General features: G+C 33.0%; 1 protein-coding gene across 9 annotated transcripts in view; it reads left to right on the plus strand.

Moving 5' to 3' along the window:
* The window catches only part of PHF3 (PHD finger protein 3), a 74,804-nt gene that overhangs the window by 46,247 nt on the left and 11,265 nt on the right, over positions 1-17,292 (plus strand). For 6 of the 9 annotated variants that reach the window (XM_033098192.1, XM_033098176.1, XM_033098199.1 and 3 more), the window contains 7 exons: positions 1,380-3,159; positions 8,793-9,102; positions 11,352-11,538; positions 13,923-14,070; positions 14,153-14,309; positions 15,262-15,378; positions 17,046-17,177. In XM_033098192.1, coding sequence (XP_032954083.1) covers positions 1,380-3,159; positions 8,793-9,102; positions 11,352-11,538; positions 13,923-14,070; positions 14,153-14,309; positions 15,262-15,378; positions 17,046-17,177 — 2,831 coding nt within the window. The remainder of the gene's footprint in view (positions 1-1,379; positions 3,160-8,792; positions 9,103-11,351; positions 11,539-13,922; positions 14,071-14,152; positions 14,310-15,261; positions 15,379-17,045; positions 17,178-17,292) is intronic. The other 3 variants (XM_033098242.1, XM_033098234.1, XM_033098225.1) reach the window with 1 other exon arrangement.

Genomic DNA, 17,292 nt, shown 5'->3' on the forward strand with positions numbered 1-17,292 from the left:
TAAAATAGAGCTGTAAATTATTACAAGCTGTCGTTAGATCTTTAAAAATCATCTAAATATTGACAGCAAACCATTAAAATTTTAGTTGTTCAAAAATGTGATACAGCTGAGCAGGTGATAAACAGTTCGTAATCCACTAAGTAATTTTTAAAAGTTGTTGAGTATTTACCTAATAACCAAATATTGTGCCAAGTCCTAGGAGAAATTAGGAAGGGTCTTTAAGCTTAGAGTGGCCATGTAATTTCTTGTCCAAACTGGGACACTTGAGAGTGAAATAGTGGGCTATCACTTAGAACTTATAGACAAATAGGGACATACGATATCTTCAAGAGTCTCACAGTTGAGTGATGTATGACAAATTAAGAAATGTTCTAAATATTAGTGCATAGCAAAGTTTTGCATTGAAAAGGAGACTTAAAAAATTTTTTGTAATGTTCAATTTTTATACAGTTGATTCAGAGGCATTGCATATGCATAGGTTTGGAAATAGCTTTTTTACTTTTTATTTCAGTTTGTGGGTTGTTTTCCTACTTAGTGAATTATTTAGCTCTCTTTCTTTCCAGTTTTCTTTTTACTTTGTGTTTCTCTTTCCCCTGGAGGATGTGTTAGGATAGGGAAAGGAAGAAAAACTCAAATTCATAGATTCTTTGTTTGCTAGAAGCATTATTAAAGGTGGGAAGCTTTATATTTTCACACATTCTTCATTTTCTCTTAAGATAGATTTTCTTGGTTTAAATCTTTTTAATTGCAATTTTTCTTTTCGTTGATCTGTATCTAATACTCTAGTATATACTTCATTTCTTAGGAATAGCCTGAGTGCTAAAATGGTGATATAACTGAAGCACATTTAGAAAGGAATTAGATAGAGTTCTTTTGAACCTGTGCTTTAAAATTCGCAGGTCCTGTTTGTAATATGTGGTTTAGTTCAGATTTTATTAGCACCTTAATTTGTTGTTTTATATATTTAAAAATATTTAATGTTTAAAACTGTATGACAGTCTTGCTTTAAGATGGGTATTAATGTGATCTCATTTAACTTACTTTACTCCCAGCTTACTTCTTATAGAAAAGAGACTTAATGAAAACATTTCTGTCTTGTAGTAAGGTATAATAGTCTAAATTTTATAGAAGTTTTTTTCCCTCCTGCCAGGATTTATAGAACTTTGATAAACATACAATTTGTGTGTGTGTGTGTGTGTGTGTCTGTGTGTGTGTATAAAATCATCATCATGAATAACTGTTCAGTACATTTTCATTGAAACGATCAAATAAATTTTGTAGTTGAGGATAAAGAATTGATATATTCTAAGTTGTATTGAAATAAAAACACATGGCAAAATAGCTAAGTTATTTTTATTTATTTTTTTCCCTTGTGATAGAACAAGTAAGAAGTTTGCGACAAAGCACTATTGCCAAGCGTTCAAATGCAGCACCTTTAAATAGCACAAAAAAAGCATCTGTGAAGACTGTGTCTGCACCTAAAGCAGGGGTGAAACAACCAGAAAGGTGTCAAATTAAAGAAGAAGCTTGTACATCACCGAAACCTGAATACCATAAAGAGAGCAGAAGGAATAGCCGACATACTGGACAAATTGAAGTGGTCCCACAAATTGAAGAATCTGTGTCTTCAAGTCATTCTTCAGTGCCATCTTGTCTTGAAATGAGGGATGAAGCTGGATTAGATTCTAAGCAGAAATGTAATAATCAGGGAAAAGCAAATGTGACATCTCATGAATTAAATTGTCCACTCCTTTCAGAGACTTGTGATAGTATTGAAGAAAAAAAAAGTGAAGCTCTGGAATGTAAAATCAAGACTGTTAGTACTTCATTGTTTACATTTTCCGATAAAGAAGAATGTGAACAGAATGATTCTACTTCAGATAAAATGGATGAGACTATTGTTGAAGAAATGAGGGCAAAGGGGAAAGTTGAACAAGAGTCAAAGGAAACAGTAAAATTACCCCATGATGGTGACCAAATTGTTGAAGATCCTGCATCTTCTGCTGCTCTCTCTTGTGATGCTGCTTGTTCAAATTCAAATAAGACCGAAAAGAGCCTTGTAGGTGTGTCCAGTTCTGAGGATGAAGTAAATGAATGTAATTTGGAATTCAAGAAGGCCATGGAAGTTTCTGATAAAGCTAAGAACTCCTTTCATAGAAATGAAATAGAATCATTGGGTTATTGTAAAGACATAGAGTCTAATCATAAACAGTTGGAGAGCACCGAATTTAGTAATTCAAACTTAGAGGTGGTTAATACTCCTGCTTTTGAATCAGAAAGTACTATTTTAGAAAATGCTATTTGCGATGCGCCTGACCAAAATTCAAAACAGTTGACTATTACCGAAAGTATTAAAATGGATTCTCATGAAACAGCAAACCTTGAGGATGATAGAAATAGCCCGTCAAGTAGTGTTTCTTGCTTAGAGTCAAAAAACATAAAATCCAAACACACAAAACTTGTGATTCATTCTAAGCAAAACATGACCACAAATACTCTGAAAAAAATTGTTGCAGCAAAGCATGAATTAATACATAGCAAAACAAAAGTTAGTGTCAAAAGTGTGAAACGAAACGCTGATGAGTCAGAATCTCAGCAAAGTTTTCATAGGCCAGTCAAAGTGAGGAAAAAACAAGTTGATAAGGATTCAAAGATTCAGAGTTACAATTCTGGGGTTAAATCAGTGAAAAATCAAGTTCATTCTATATCGAAAAAAACACAAGATCAAACTTTGGTACAGATTTCCAAACCCGTAGCTCATTCTTTGAGTGATAAGCCTCATGGCTCTAAAGAACCCCATCATCCTGCACAAACTGGACATTTATTACATTCCTGCCAGAAACAGTGCCATAAGCCCCAGCAGCTGGCTCCAGCGGTGAAAACCAATAGTCATGTGAAGGAAGAGCTTGAACATGCAGGTGGTTTAGAGCATTTTAAGGACGAGGATAAACTGAAACTAAAAAAACCTGAGAAGAACCTACAACCCCGCCAAAGAAGAAGCAGCAAAAATTTTTCTTTGGATGAGCCACCATTGTTCATTCCAGATAACATAGCTACCATAAAAAGAGAAGGCTCAGATCATAGCTCTTCATTTGAAAGCAAATATATGTGGACTCCCAGCAAGCAGTGTGGGTTTTGCAAAAAACCACATGGCAACAGGTGTGTGTGTGTGCGCGCGCGCACGTGTGTGTGTGTGTGTGTGTGTGTGTGTGTGTGGTGTACATTGAAGAGAAATTGCTTTTTTAGGGTGGGATTAGTATGAGAACTTCTTTATAGAAAGAAATTACTTTAACATGCAGACTTTTACAGAAACAAAAAACTTTTATCAGTTCTGGATAAATGATAGAAAGGTGGAGCCACTGAATTTACAAATATATCATCCTAGAACATTTTAAAAAGCATAGCCTAACTAACAGCTGGTATATATAGAAATATTTTGTCATTGTAACCAGTTAGAGAGTGTAATTTAGGCATTACATCTGGGAAAAAAAACTGTGCTAATCAGAAAATTGTTATGCTGCTGTGGGTCTGTAAGTTATATATTTTATTTGGCTCTAAAAGAACCTAGTAATAAAGTGTGAAGGCCATAATACAAATACTATTTCTCTTTTGAAGATTTTTTTTTTTTTTGTAAAAGGAAGCACACTATAATAGAACTTAATAGCACTACTTCATAACTATCAAACTGGACCTCGGAATGAAATTTGATAGCTAGAAAAACTTAAATTACACAGGTGAATTTCGTATGTATATGGAATGGAGGAACAACGTGTATTTCTTTCTGAATTTTTTAGTGATTTGAAGGATTTCTTGTAAATTCTAATTTTTTAAGAAGCGATTATTTAGCACTGTCCTTCAGCATTCTTTCCTCAGGATTTGATGTTTCCTAGTTTTATGACACTGCCCCCACCCATGTATTTTATTTGCTAGCTTTTTAAGAAAGGAAAACGAGATGAAGTGGAGTTTGCAGCTCAAGATTATCCTGTTCACATGTTCAGATTGCTGCTGGAACTTCTATCAACGTTGATACGATAAAAGAACATTATAACTTGCATGTTGTAATATTGTCTTTACTTGTGAAAGTAAATGTTAGAATGACTTCTCAGTACTATCAGATAATATAAAAATGAAATTCTTTAGATAGGGACAGTTTAGTAAAGTGTGTTGTAATACATGATTTTGGTGTGACAGATGGTGGTGGGGGAGAGTCGGTGGGAGGTCTTGGGGCTATTCTGTAAAAAATAACTTTATGTCAAAGGGTTTCTTCATTTGTGATTCAGCCTGTGGCCTATTTTTAGTGTCAGTGGTTACTTTATAACAACATATTCCAGTTTTTGAAACATTGTGACTTATTTGAATATAGTGCTGTATTTGCTCTCACTTATGTGTTCTTTATAGTTTTTATTTAAAACACTTTATTCACATATTCTGAAGTGGGCCTGCTAAATTTTCAGACCTAATAGAATTGGGCTGGATAGTGCATTGAAGTGCTTTGTAAAGCCAGCTAGCTGTTTTCTTTCTGCTAGAATCTTCTAAAAGTCACCATGATTACATGTGGTTAGAGTAATAGAATAGTGAATGAGCTTTTAGAATGAAACTTTGGTGTAGAATTGGAAGGTATGTTAAGTATGTTATAAAGTATCTTTTTTGTAGATAAACTTATGTTCTGATGGCCTGGTCCTCAGGAGTTTTCCCAGACTTTTTAATGGTGACTCATTTAAACATCAACAGTTATTTTCCTAAAATGAAGATGGGTTTTTACTTAATGCCGCCTTTTGGATCTACTCTAAAGCCTAGAATTTCTTTGCTTCAGTCTGAAAAATTACCTAGACTATTAGTGGGATTTTGTGTAGGGATTTTGAATTCATTCTATGTAATTGACATGAATAATATATAACATTGGAAACAATCAGTATTGGAAGCACCATTACACATTACTTCAATTTTGTGAATAAAGAACCCTAAATAATTGATTGTTTTTTTCTTTACATATTAAGTAGCCTTCACTACTTTGATACATTGTGCTTGTATACATTGAGATTACTCAAAAAATGCACCTGTCATGCTACATGTAGTTATTTTAAGTCATGCATAAGAATATGAATTTATTAGGAAGGGCCTATCTGAAAATAATTTTCATCCCTTTTTTTTTATCTCATGCACTAGCCACATTGAAAGCTGTTTGTTAATAAGACATTTTCTAGCACTTTTGACAGCTTTGCTTCTGTAAAGACTATTTTAACTTCAGCATTTTACACGTATTGAAACTGAGGTTAGCTTCTTGTATGTGCTTCCAGTTGGAAATTATATTTTTTAATGTAGATTTGTTCATGGCATGCCAAATACAGTATTTGACCATAAACAACTTATATACATATTATAAAGACAGTGAGTACTGACTCTTTAACAATTTACACTTCATGCCGAGTTGTTTTTCTTCTATTTTCCTGATTCAGCCTAAAAGTACACATATTTTAAAAACCGGACTAATACTCATTTATAAAAAAAAAAATCAGTGTTACCTTTGAACTTCTTTTAAGCATAAGCTAGTTGGTATTTTGGAAGGAAGAAGTCGTAGTCTTTATATTACCTTGTAGTTTCTAGCTCTCCAGAGGACATTTGTATCTTTAGTTTATATTACACTTCTTGCCCAGTTATAGAAGATTAGTATATTGGATGAAATTAAAAACAAATTAAGAAAATCTCCTTAGAATGGGTTCATAGCTTTTATACTCAAGAAATCTTTTTCTGAGAAGGAAATTTCCTCCTAGAATAAATATTCTGGTTTTCCTTCAGACTTCAAAAGTTTGATAAGTTGTTTTTTATCCCTGCAGATTAGGTTGTTAGTGACAGAAACATTGATTTAATGTTTGTATGGACTTGAATCCTTTTATAGAAAAGAGTGAGTACATATACATACACAGTAATGTGGTCTACATTTGTCACTTAAACACTTATCAGAACTGAAGGCCCATATTGTAACAGTTGCATTGCTAGTGAATGAATGACATGAACTTGCTAAGAAGAGGAGTTCGCAGTGTTGCCTCTGATTTACTTTGAAGAAACGAAAAATTTCTAGGAGTGTATTTTGGTTTATGCCAAACAGATTAGAATTAAGATTGCATTTTAAATTAGTTTTTAATTATAGTAGATCTAGTTTAGTTCTTTGTTTAAATTTTGTGTATGAACATATAACAGTAGGAGAACAAACAAATATTTCCAAACTCCATTTAACTGATTTATGCTGACTTGGTCCACTTAATTGATCCAAAGCTAAACACAAAATTGATTATTTTTTTTAATGAAATATTTAGCATCCAGATTGTAGTCTTTTCCTTAAGCGATTTGCCTGTCGGTAATCAGAAATTCAAGGACAGCAGAAAATGGGAGAGTAATTCTAGCTGTGTGATCCATGCTGCCCTTCCTTGCACATTTTTAAACCATGAGGAATAACATGAAAAGGGAAGAAAATACATAATCCCTTTCTGTGATGAATCCTTTTAAAAATACGGTTCTTAAAAAGTTCATAGTACTTCCAAGTTTTAACTCTAAAATTGATACATATTTACATTTTTGGGTATTCAGTTTCACTTTCAAGTTAATTATGTTTTCCCCAGGATGTGGAAATTTTTATAAATGTAACATTTTCTTGATTTAGTCAGAATTTTATTTAGCTGCATTTTATACCTAAAATCTAAACCATTAAGATCCATCTATAGATGGCACTAGAGATTTGCTTTTCAGAGCCTCTCAAGTTTGAGGAGACATTTCCAAAATAAACTGGAAATGAGGCATGGTGAAATAATTGCTTAATAAATTTCATGATTATAAAACTATTCCACGGTTAAATAAGAATTTGAAATTCCTTAATAATGTGCTTTATAAATTGATATTTAGATTTGGGTTTGAGGCAAAAACAGTCAAGGTCATAGTGTAGGTATTTAAGTAATATCTTATTGAAAATATTCCAGACTTGCTTTGAAGAAATCATAATATAGCTCTGACAGTGGAAATCAAGGGAAGTCACTATTTTTCCTTCAGTATTTCAAAGACATTCATATTAGTTGCTGTCAAGAAATAGCAGTTTTTATGACTGCAACCTGAAGTAGAAGAACTTTGAAGCACCTGTATTTTTCAAACAATTTTCTGTTGGCTGGAAGATTTATATCCTTGAAACATGGACTCGTCTCCCCAAACCCAGAGAAACCATTTCTATTTTACAAACAAATACCACATTTTTTTTTTTTTGAAAGTTTTCTTACTAGGTTTATGAATCCGGAACATTCTGGTTGTTTTGTTGGTTTTTACATAAGGCATGAGTGTTTTTTGCCTTTTGCCCTAGTCAAATGAATCGTTGAGGAAATGATGCCTTATCTGGTAAAGATGGCACAGGCATTACCAGTTAGGGTAAAGAATGAATTACAGGCTTGAAGAAGACATTTCCTTGATGCACAACAGCAGCATAGAATGGCACACAAGGAAGAAGAGGGCAGGTGTTGATTGGGGTAGTTGACATGAGTTTTCAAGATACACTAATGATTGAAACTGTTCTGACCGTTACAGTTTCACCATTAGCAAGACAGGTGTATTTAGGCATAGTTGGCCATACCACTCTGTATGAAACCTTTAACATCTTCCTGTTGGACCACAGGTTTATAACAGGAATTTTGGCACTGTATGAGGTGCCACTGTTCATCAAAATCAGCAGTTTTTAAATCATTAAAGAATGATTTAAATCATTAAATCCTTCTATCTTAGTTTTCGAAACATACCAAGAAATACTAACCTGTAGAAGATAGGAAAGTATTAAATATGATTATGTAAGTGAGCTTTGTAGTTTTCCTAACAGTGGGTTGAAAGTATGTAAAAGTAATTTTGCCTTCAAATTGCTTTTTGTATATCTGATTTGCCATTTTATTCCAAAGTAATTCTAGATATTCTTCCTAGATTACAAAAACTTTTTGGAGTCATAAATCTCATGTCCTTGGAGTTTTTCATTGGTTAGTGAAGTTATTAAAGTACAGTAAAGGAAACTTTTATAAGGAGATTGGAAATTTTTAAAAAATCAGCCTGAATATTAACATTTTCATGTTAATACATAATATTGATCTTTATGGGGGAAAAAATTGAAAGCACATGGTCAGTAGTATGGAAGTCCACACTCCAAAGTTCATAAAAAGATTTTTTAGTGAAATCAATGTGACACCATGAATCAGAATATTTTGAGCTCAAAGAAGAGTTAACATAGTTAAGGTGGTTAATAAACAATTTTGAGAGACTCCATGATCTTAGTTTTTAAGTTGCATTTTTATTGCTATCTGGTTTTCTGTGTCATCTTAAAATGATTTTTTGGATAAATGATTCTCCAGTTTTACGTATGATTTTATGTCTGTGGTGAATGTCATTTTAACTTCAATGGATTGTCTAATCAGATTACCACAAATCTTACCACCCTCCTCAGTGGAGAAATATTGTTATTCTTTATTTTGTTGTTTTATAGAATATACTGACAGAGGTCAGTTGCCCTTTATTTTCATCCTTATGTGTTTCCCCCCCCCCAGTATTTTTTCATTCATACCTGGGGGGAAAGAGTTGACTTATTAAAAGTTTCATTTTCATAGAATATTATTTTCTTTGAAAACTTGATCCATGTTGAATTGCTAGAATGGGTAAAGATGGAAAATACGCAAAATATCAGAGTCAGATACTAAAAATTTCATTTGGTCTTATGACATTAGTGTAAGAAAAATGTATCAAATTAAAGTGTGTTTTTTTTTTTTTTTTCCCACCAGGTTTATGGTTGGCTGTGGGAGATGTGATGACTGGTTTCATGGTGATTGTGTTGGGTTAAGTCTTTCTCAAGCACAACAAATGGGAGAGGAAGACAAAGAATATGTATGTGTGAAATGTTGTGCTGAAGAAGATAAAAAGACTGAAATAGTAGATCCAGATATTTCGGAAAACCAAACTAAAGTTGAAGTCCAGAGTGAAGATAAAACAATGGAATATGAAAAGCTTGGGTTATCAAAGCACACACCAACAAATGACAAAACCAAATACATGGATGATACAGTGAAGCACAAGGTCAAAATTTTAAAACGGGTGAGCTTCTCACTAATGCGTTTTGTTTTTTTTTAATTTAAGAAATTTGTATAGACAATGAAAATTTGAAATTTCTCCTTAGGGCTGTATATTTTCAAAGTTATTTTTCCATAAAAATAATGGATTTTTATTTAAAATATTGACAGTTTTGGTGAAACCTGGTAGTATCATCTTCAGAACATGCAGATCTTATTTCTTACAGTCTTTTGTGCTATTTCTAGTCTCTAGTTTGGTACTTGGATTTTCTGTGGTAGGACATATGTGATCTTATGGTGTAGATTAAATGTAAATTGTGGTTGCTTATAATTTTTTAAAAAAAGCTCTTTAGTCCATAAATATTGACTAATCCTTAAACCACATTTGGCATTTTTATTTTCAAGTGAAAGAGTTATTTTTCTCTCTGAAGAAAAGTAATCTTAATTCTTTTGACCTTTGTCCCAGTAGTTGCTTGGAACCCTCACCTCATAATTTTTCTCTTAAAATGTGGTGTCTACAAAAGTTATCAGTTCTCTTCCATCTTACATGTTCTGTCTTCTAAAAGTATTTTCTAAATAAAAATTTCAAGATATATAGTCAGTTACAGAAGTGTATAAAGGACACAACACTTTATCTGATTAAATTTTCTTTATTTTCATTGTCTACCTTTTTATTACATTTGGTTTTTCTAATCATTGATTTGTTGTTATTGTAGATAGAGCTAGGGAGCACGGTGGTAACAAATGTATATGGACAGTCAAGTATGATCAAAAGACAATGAGCATATATTGTAGAGTTGGAAGGAACCTTGGAAGTCTTTTAGTCCAACCATTGAGATTTAAGAGCATAATAACATTTTCACCATAGTCTCTTTTACTTACAAACTCAGTTCTTTCAGACACCCATTATATGACAAATCTTGATTAAGTTCCAATTCACCAAATCCTCGTGGCATCCACAGTTTTCTGTCTGGTATGACGTTTTGAGAATCAGATTATGTTCTTCTGACATATGCTGTTGCTTTATTAGCAACAAAGTAATTGGTAATATAGAACTGAAAGCGCCATTGAGAACAATTTATAGCACACCTTTGCAAAGCTTCTATTTATCTTTAAATATTAATCATCTCTTCTTGGATACAGTTTCTTGGCCATTTAGAAATACAGTTCATTTTGTTTAGCTGAGTTTTCCCCATCTGGTCTAAAAAGACATAAAGAAACATTAACGTTGTAACTGTTTTGAGAACCCCTATACCCAGTCTCTATCAGGAAAAGAACTGAGGTTAGTCTGACTTTGTAAATGCATGCGTTATCCGAGTGATTATTGCATCCTTTTCCTTTTGTTGATGAATCTTATTTACACTTGTCTGATTTAAGTTTATGGAATCTGCTTTTTAAGTGTCACTTATTATCCCTAGATTTTGTGTTGAACTATTTACTGAGTTCTATTGTGTGCCAAGCATAGTACCAGACTTGGGTAGATAACACTGATTGAAATATGTTCCTGCTCGCAAGTAAATGTAGTTGGAGAGGTAGAAAATAAGTAAATAAAAAAATTAGAAGATTCCTAGCCTAGAGAAAAACCAGGTTTTGTATGTACTCTGTCTTAAAACCTATGATCATATGTATAGACAGTGTTCTTCTCCCTGTCTTTCAGACACTAGTGTGATGTGAGTAATTACTCCCAAGGGTCTCAGAATTCTGGCTTCACTAGTAGTTCTTTGTGGATTATATTAGGACAAGAGTAGCAGGTATCCTGATGGTTTTTCTACCTTATGGGAGTTAAAATTGCCAATAGGTACACTGAGAACTTAACTGATACACTTACAGGTGATTATGACTTCATTTGTTTTAGAATATAGTGGAAAATACACATATTTCTCCACAGGTTCTGTTTTCCATATCCACAGCTAACTAAGAGAATGCATAATAACTTATACCAGATTTTCTTTTTTTATTGTTATTGGGAACATGATCTCTATTTTTCAGTTCTCCTTTATATAGGAAAACTAAATAAGCTATTATGTATTCTGCAGAAAATAGATGCTTAACAAATGGATTTTGAATGAAAAGCTGTATTTTTGTTGTTGAGTTATTGTACATCTTTAAAAACACCCTTTAAACACTTACGGGGCTAAAGAATGGAATATACTTGATATAATAAGTTGTAATACTAGTTAATTCTTTTCATCTACATACTCTTGAGGCTTGTTTTATATTTAGAAATAGTTTTAATAGTTTTCATTCTAATGTGTTAAATATTATTTTTTCCAGGAATCTGGTGAAGGCAAAAACTCACCAGACTGTAGAGATAGTGAAATAAAAAAATGGCAGCTAGCTCCTCTTCGAAGGGTGGGACAACCACCATTACCTCGGAGATCCTCAGAAGAAAAAAGTGAAAAAATACCAAAAGAGTCTACAACTGTTATATGCACAGGAGAAAAAGCTTCAAAACTAGGAAGTAAGACTAATTGAAAATACTAATGGTGGTGGTAGAAGATGAGTTTAGAGAAAATTATGATGGAACTTTGAAGCCATGAGAGAGTTAATATTTTCTTTTGAATATAATGGGAAGCCTTTAGAGAATTTTTGTAAAAGGAATGATGGATCACTCTGGTTTTTCTGTGGAAATTGGATTGTAGGATGGAGGATAGGAGAGAAGGAGGGTAGACCTATTAGCAGTATCCAAGGAAAGAACGGATGGTAGCTTGGAGCTGAGGTACCATGGAGGTAGTGAGAGGTGGTCAGATTTAGATACATTTTATAGTAGAGTTGGCAGAACTTACCGATGGATTAGGTACAGGTAGGTGAAGGAAAGAGAGTCTTGGTAGGTGATTAGGCAAGTGTTAGTGCTACTTACTGAGATTAGAAAGACTGAGAGATTTGGGAAGGAGTATTGAAAAATTATGTTTTGAGCATTTTAACTTCAAGATGCCTATTAGACATCCAGGTGTTGATGTTTGACTAAACCTTGGCTGATGAGTCTGGAGCTTAGAGAAGAGTTTGGGGGATGGTATATAAATATGGGATATATCAATGCATGCTTATTTAAAATCATGGACTTAGCAGCTACACAGAGAATTCAATAATGAAGAGGCAGAAGCAGAGCCTTTGGGGCGCATCAGCATTTAGAAGTTGAGAAGAAGAGAGATGGTCTGTGCGGTAAGAGACTATAGTGGTCTGGAAGCCAGATGAAGTTTTAAGGAGAAGGGAGTGATCAAATCTGTCAAATACTGTCTGGTCTGGACATCTAAGAAGATGAACACAGATTGTTAAATATGTGATTTAGTGAAATAGAGATCATTGGTAACTTTGATTAGAATGATTTTGGTGGAACAGTGAGGAAAAAAGCCAATTGTATTGGAAGAAATGGAAAGTGAGGAACTATAGATATTGATTGGAGATAATAATTCTTTCAAGGAATTTTGCTGTTAAAGGGAACAGAAGTGGGGTAGTAGCTAGAGGTGGATGTGGGATCAAGGACGTTTTTAAGGAGATATTATAGCATGTTTGTAAGACTAATGGGAATGATCCAGTAGAGAGACAGAATTTGGTGATCTAGGAGAGATTACATGAGAGTTGAGGTTCAGAGTCCATAAAGGAGACAAGAGTGAGTGGGATCCATGTAGAGGGGATAGATCATAGTAGAGGAAGATTGTGTGTGGTAAGAGGAGGACAGATGCAGTAGGTTAGTAGATTTGGTGATGGGAATATGTGAAGCTGACATTTCCCTGTTTTCTCAGTAACAGTGTGCAGTGAGAAAATCAAATGAGGTTGAAATTGGGGAAGGAGGTATTGTTGGTTTGAGAAGAGGAGAAAATGTATAAAATAGATGTTTTGAAAAGTGGGAGAGCACATTTATTAGGAAAATTTAATAGGATTAGGGCAGCAGATTGAGTTATTTACTTGAGATTTGTGGTTGTAAATTTAAAATCTGTCAACACCAGTGCTTACTTTTCTCCAGTTACCTTTAGCTGTTTATGGGCTATTTGGGTGAAGGGATAAAAGTTGGCTTTCACCAGGGTTATGGTTTTGCCAGTGCAGATGTTTCAAGGAGAGAGAATATGCAAAGTAATAATGTTGGGTTATCTAATCAAAATTGGTTATGTGGGAAAGTGAGGGCATGAATGGCAAAAATCATAGAGTTAAGAATTTTTGGAATGAGATGATTCTAGAATAAATAAGGTGGTATGACAGGAGGTCAGAGTGGTGGAGTGTTTCACATTGATATTTTGGAGATGTGCATGAAGTGATGGAATGAATGCAAAATTGTTCGAAAAGCTTAACATTCAGATTACCAGTATCAAGCACAATTGTTTTAAAACCAGGAGAGTCATCATCAATTTTGTGGTATTAGTAAGATTGGTAAATTATCTGCTCACTTAGTAAGTTCAGGTCAGATTTTCTAAATAGTTTTTAAAAAGTTAATTAATGTATCTATGTGAAAAGTAACTAGCTCTGAAAACCATTATCTAAAAATGGAAAAGGGTGTATACATTTTATAGCTTTAGGGCCACTTTTTAGTCATTTAATTGCTAATTAAAATTAATTTAAATTAGAATTTCTTTTTTTAATGAGATATAATTGATATTTAACATTGTATTAGTTTCAGGTGTACAACATAATGATTTGATATTTGTATATATTGTGAAATGATCACCACAGTAAGTCTAGTTAACATCCATCACCATATATAGATTTAGAATGTCAGGAATATTTCAGTGTGGAATATTTAGAAATAAATAGTGATTTTTAATCAGTCAGTTTTGTTTATAAACTTACACATTAAAAAGAAAAAATATTTTTAGAAACAGTTTAAGGTGTTTTGATATTTATTTAAATCAGGTGCTCATGAGAAGCAAGAGATAAAAAAGAAGAAAATTGAAAAAGGAGTATGTAATGTGCATCCTCCTACTGCTTCTACTTCCAAGCCTTCTGCAGACCAGATCAGACAAAGTGTCAGACATTCTCTCAAAGACATTCTTATGAAAAGGTAACACACATTATTATTGTAGAAAATTGAATAACATGTGCTTCATGTATTTGAAAAATAATTGAATTATTCTAATTTTAAGACTTACAGACTCAAATTTGAAGGTACCAGAGGAAAAGGCAGCAAAAGTTGCCACAAAAATTGAAAAAGAGCTCTTCTCTTTTTTTCGGGACACAGATGCTAAATATAAGAATAAATATAGAAGTTTGATGTTCAATCTGAAAGATCCTAAAAACAATGTAAGTATGTTTTGTTTATGTTCATACACTTCCAACTTTCCTAAATATATAGAGATAATCTGAAAATAAAGCTGTATTCTTTAAGAAAATAAATTACATTTAGATAAAAAAGAAAGCCATTTAAAAACATTTTTATTACGTTAAGTATGACGTTAGTTGTAAATGTGTTTTAGCAGTGGAGTAAACATTAGTTGAACTCTTAATATTTTCCTGGGAGTTATTGTTTGGGATTTAGAAGGAATCTAAAAGCTGTGTGTGTAGATGCAAACTCCTTACATATTTACTTAACTTTTACAAGATTTTCATATAAGTGATAGCAGTTTTTAAATTTGTATGATGATATTTGCTATAGTATGCAATTTTATGTATTTTCTTGAAGTATACTAACAGCTGCTTAAGAGAATTCTACATGGTATAATCTACCATTGTGTTCCAGGGGATCAGTTACTTCTTGAATTATATAATCTGGAAGTTTTTCTTTAATAAGTAAATATTTCCTTTATGTTTCTTTCTTGCAGTTGGTTCTTTGCTCTGGAGTTCTCTCCAAACCTGTTAGGACTTAAATATAAGAAATCTTACAAATGTGAAAGACATCACATTTAGTCAAGTTCTTCTATGCATTCATTACCTTACTAACTATAGGTTGGCTATTATGTCAGAGTGTGTCCTTGGGAAGACTACATTCAACTTTTGGATAGGTGTTATATAATGGTTCCACTGTCCATGCCGCTCCATTATGTATTGATTTTTATATGAAATGTGTGTTTTGCTGCCTTAGATAATAGGTTCCTAGGATACATGGCTGTCATTTATACTCTTTGTAGTAGGCAATATGTAAATCATAAAACATTTGTAAATTGCGTCTTTATTTATTACAAATTTCTGTACAGCGGCTTCTCTTTCTTTTTAAAATGTTTTTCTCCCATTTCTTCCCCTTTTTAAATGCTTCCAGATATTATTTAAAAAAGTGCTGAAAGGCGAAGTAACCCCTGATCATCTTATAAGAATGAGTCCAGAAGAATTAGCTTCTAAAGAGTTAGCTGCTTGGAGACAAAGAGAAAACAGACATGTAAGATTATCTATGAATATTTGTTTGACTATATCAAAGCCTATATTTTTTTCAGCCTTCTAGTTATCTGCTATTAACTAGTCTTAAATTCTGTCTTTTGTTTTTCCTTATCTCTTCTGTTTTTTTTCATTTTCTCAAGTTACCAGATTATATAAATACTTTGTTTTTTTTATATAACTTTCAAATCAGAAGGATGAGAAAATAAGCGTATCTTTTCTTAATCACATCTACACTTTTCAGAAGCCCAGTTTGAAGGTATTATGAAAATCCTTAATGTGTAGAGGCAGATTAAGTCAGAATGGCAATTTTGCAGGTTTATAATTCCTTAAGTAGTTTCAAATGCCAATAGCTCTAAAAAATAACTTTTTCTGTAACAAGTGTATTGATAAAATCTAACCTGAACTGTCATGTCTGAATGTTTATATTCATAAAAATATTGTGTATTTAATTAAGTACCACTGTTGCAGACCTAACGTTGTATGTACCACATTACATTTTTAAAACTAAACATTTCTGAAATTTAGCGATGCCAAGAATTTTCAGTTGGGGGTTGTGAACTTGAAATACTTTTAAATATTAAGTGAATATGTGACTTATAGTTATCGTGACAGTGAGATAGGCACATCACTATTTTTATTACAATGGCCTCAGAATATTAGCTCTTTATTCTAGAAAATACTGGTTTCTTACTATAGTACATGTTAACTCTACGCGGTTTACTGAATTCTTTCCTCCGTAATATTTACTTGGATCTTAGGCATTAAGCCTCCAAGTAGATTTTCTGCCAAAATCTAGTTTAAAGCACCAGAGGCCTTGATTCGATTTATTATACTTACTCATATACTCCTTCACTTTCACCCCGTGTAATTTCTCGTTATTTGATTTTGAAAATAGTAGTACCTCCTTTTTTCCTCCATATCCCAAATATGCACATGCACTCCTCTGCTTTGAAACTGTGACTGCAGGTGTCATCTTCATTGAAGACCAGCTTGCTTTTTCTTGGGCCATTTCTTTCTTTAAAAGATGATTTGCACTTAAAAGGCGAGATAAATGACCAGACCTATCTTTACCTTCCTTAATCCATTCCACTGTCAGCTACCTTTTACTGGTTCTTATTACACTTGCTTAATTATTGTTTTTTGTTGCTGAGCTTGTTCAACTGAATTATCACTGCCACAAAGTGTGCTTAGGAGACAACCGATAGGGGGACTACCTGTAATTTTTGGTGTTTGAGTAAAGTTCACACTGTTGTGTGGGATGTTAGCACATCAAGTTAGGAATCTACGTGGAAGTTAGTTTTCATTTTCCTGTGGCGGCTGCTAAAATAGTAAATGAGAAAGTATATTTTAAATACAAATAGCATGTTTCATCACTTAGCAAATTGTATCGCACTTCAATTGCCTCTGGTTAATGCACATGTGAAGTGAACTTCTCAAGGCTGAGGTATAGGTCTGATTCTTATAACCCCAGCACTTAGAACCATCTCTGGCATATGTAAGTACTCAGTGTATGTTTGTTGTTTGAGAGACCACCTAAAGATTAAAAATCATCTATGAGGATGCTTTTATTTTCAGATACGCTCTTATTATTTAAAACTGTACATTTGGAAATATATGGTTTTAATTGTGAAAATTAACATTTTAATTCTTTAAAATGTTTTCTATTAGACTATAGAGATGATCGAAAAAGAGCAGAGAGAAGTGGAAAGACGACCAATCACAAAAATAACTCATAAAGGTGAAATAGAAATTGAGAGTGAGGCTCCAATGAAAGAACAGGAAGCACCCATGGAGATTCAGGTAAAGACAATTAAAATGTCATGTTTATAGTGTGCAAAGCATGAAGATTCAGAAAAGATTTATTTGCCAAATGTTCTTAAAGTAGAAAAGAAGAATTTTTAAAAGTATATATTTT

The sequence above is a fragment of the Rhinolophus ferrumequinum genome, chromosome 3, assembly GCF_004115265.2.
Source record: "Rhinolophus ferrumequinum isolate MPI-CBG mRhiFer1 chromosome 3, mRhiFer1_v1.p, whole genome shotgun sequence".
In the NCBI taxonomy this organism is placed as follows: Eukaryota; Metazoa; Chordata; class Mammalia; order Chiroptera; family Rhinolophidae; genus Rhinolophus; species Rhinolophus ferrumequinum.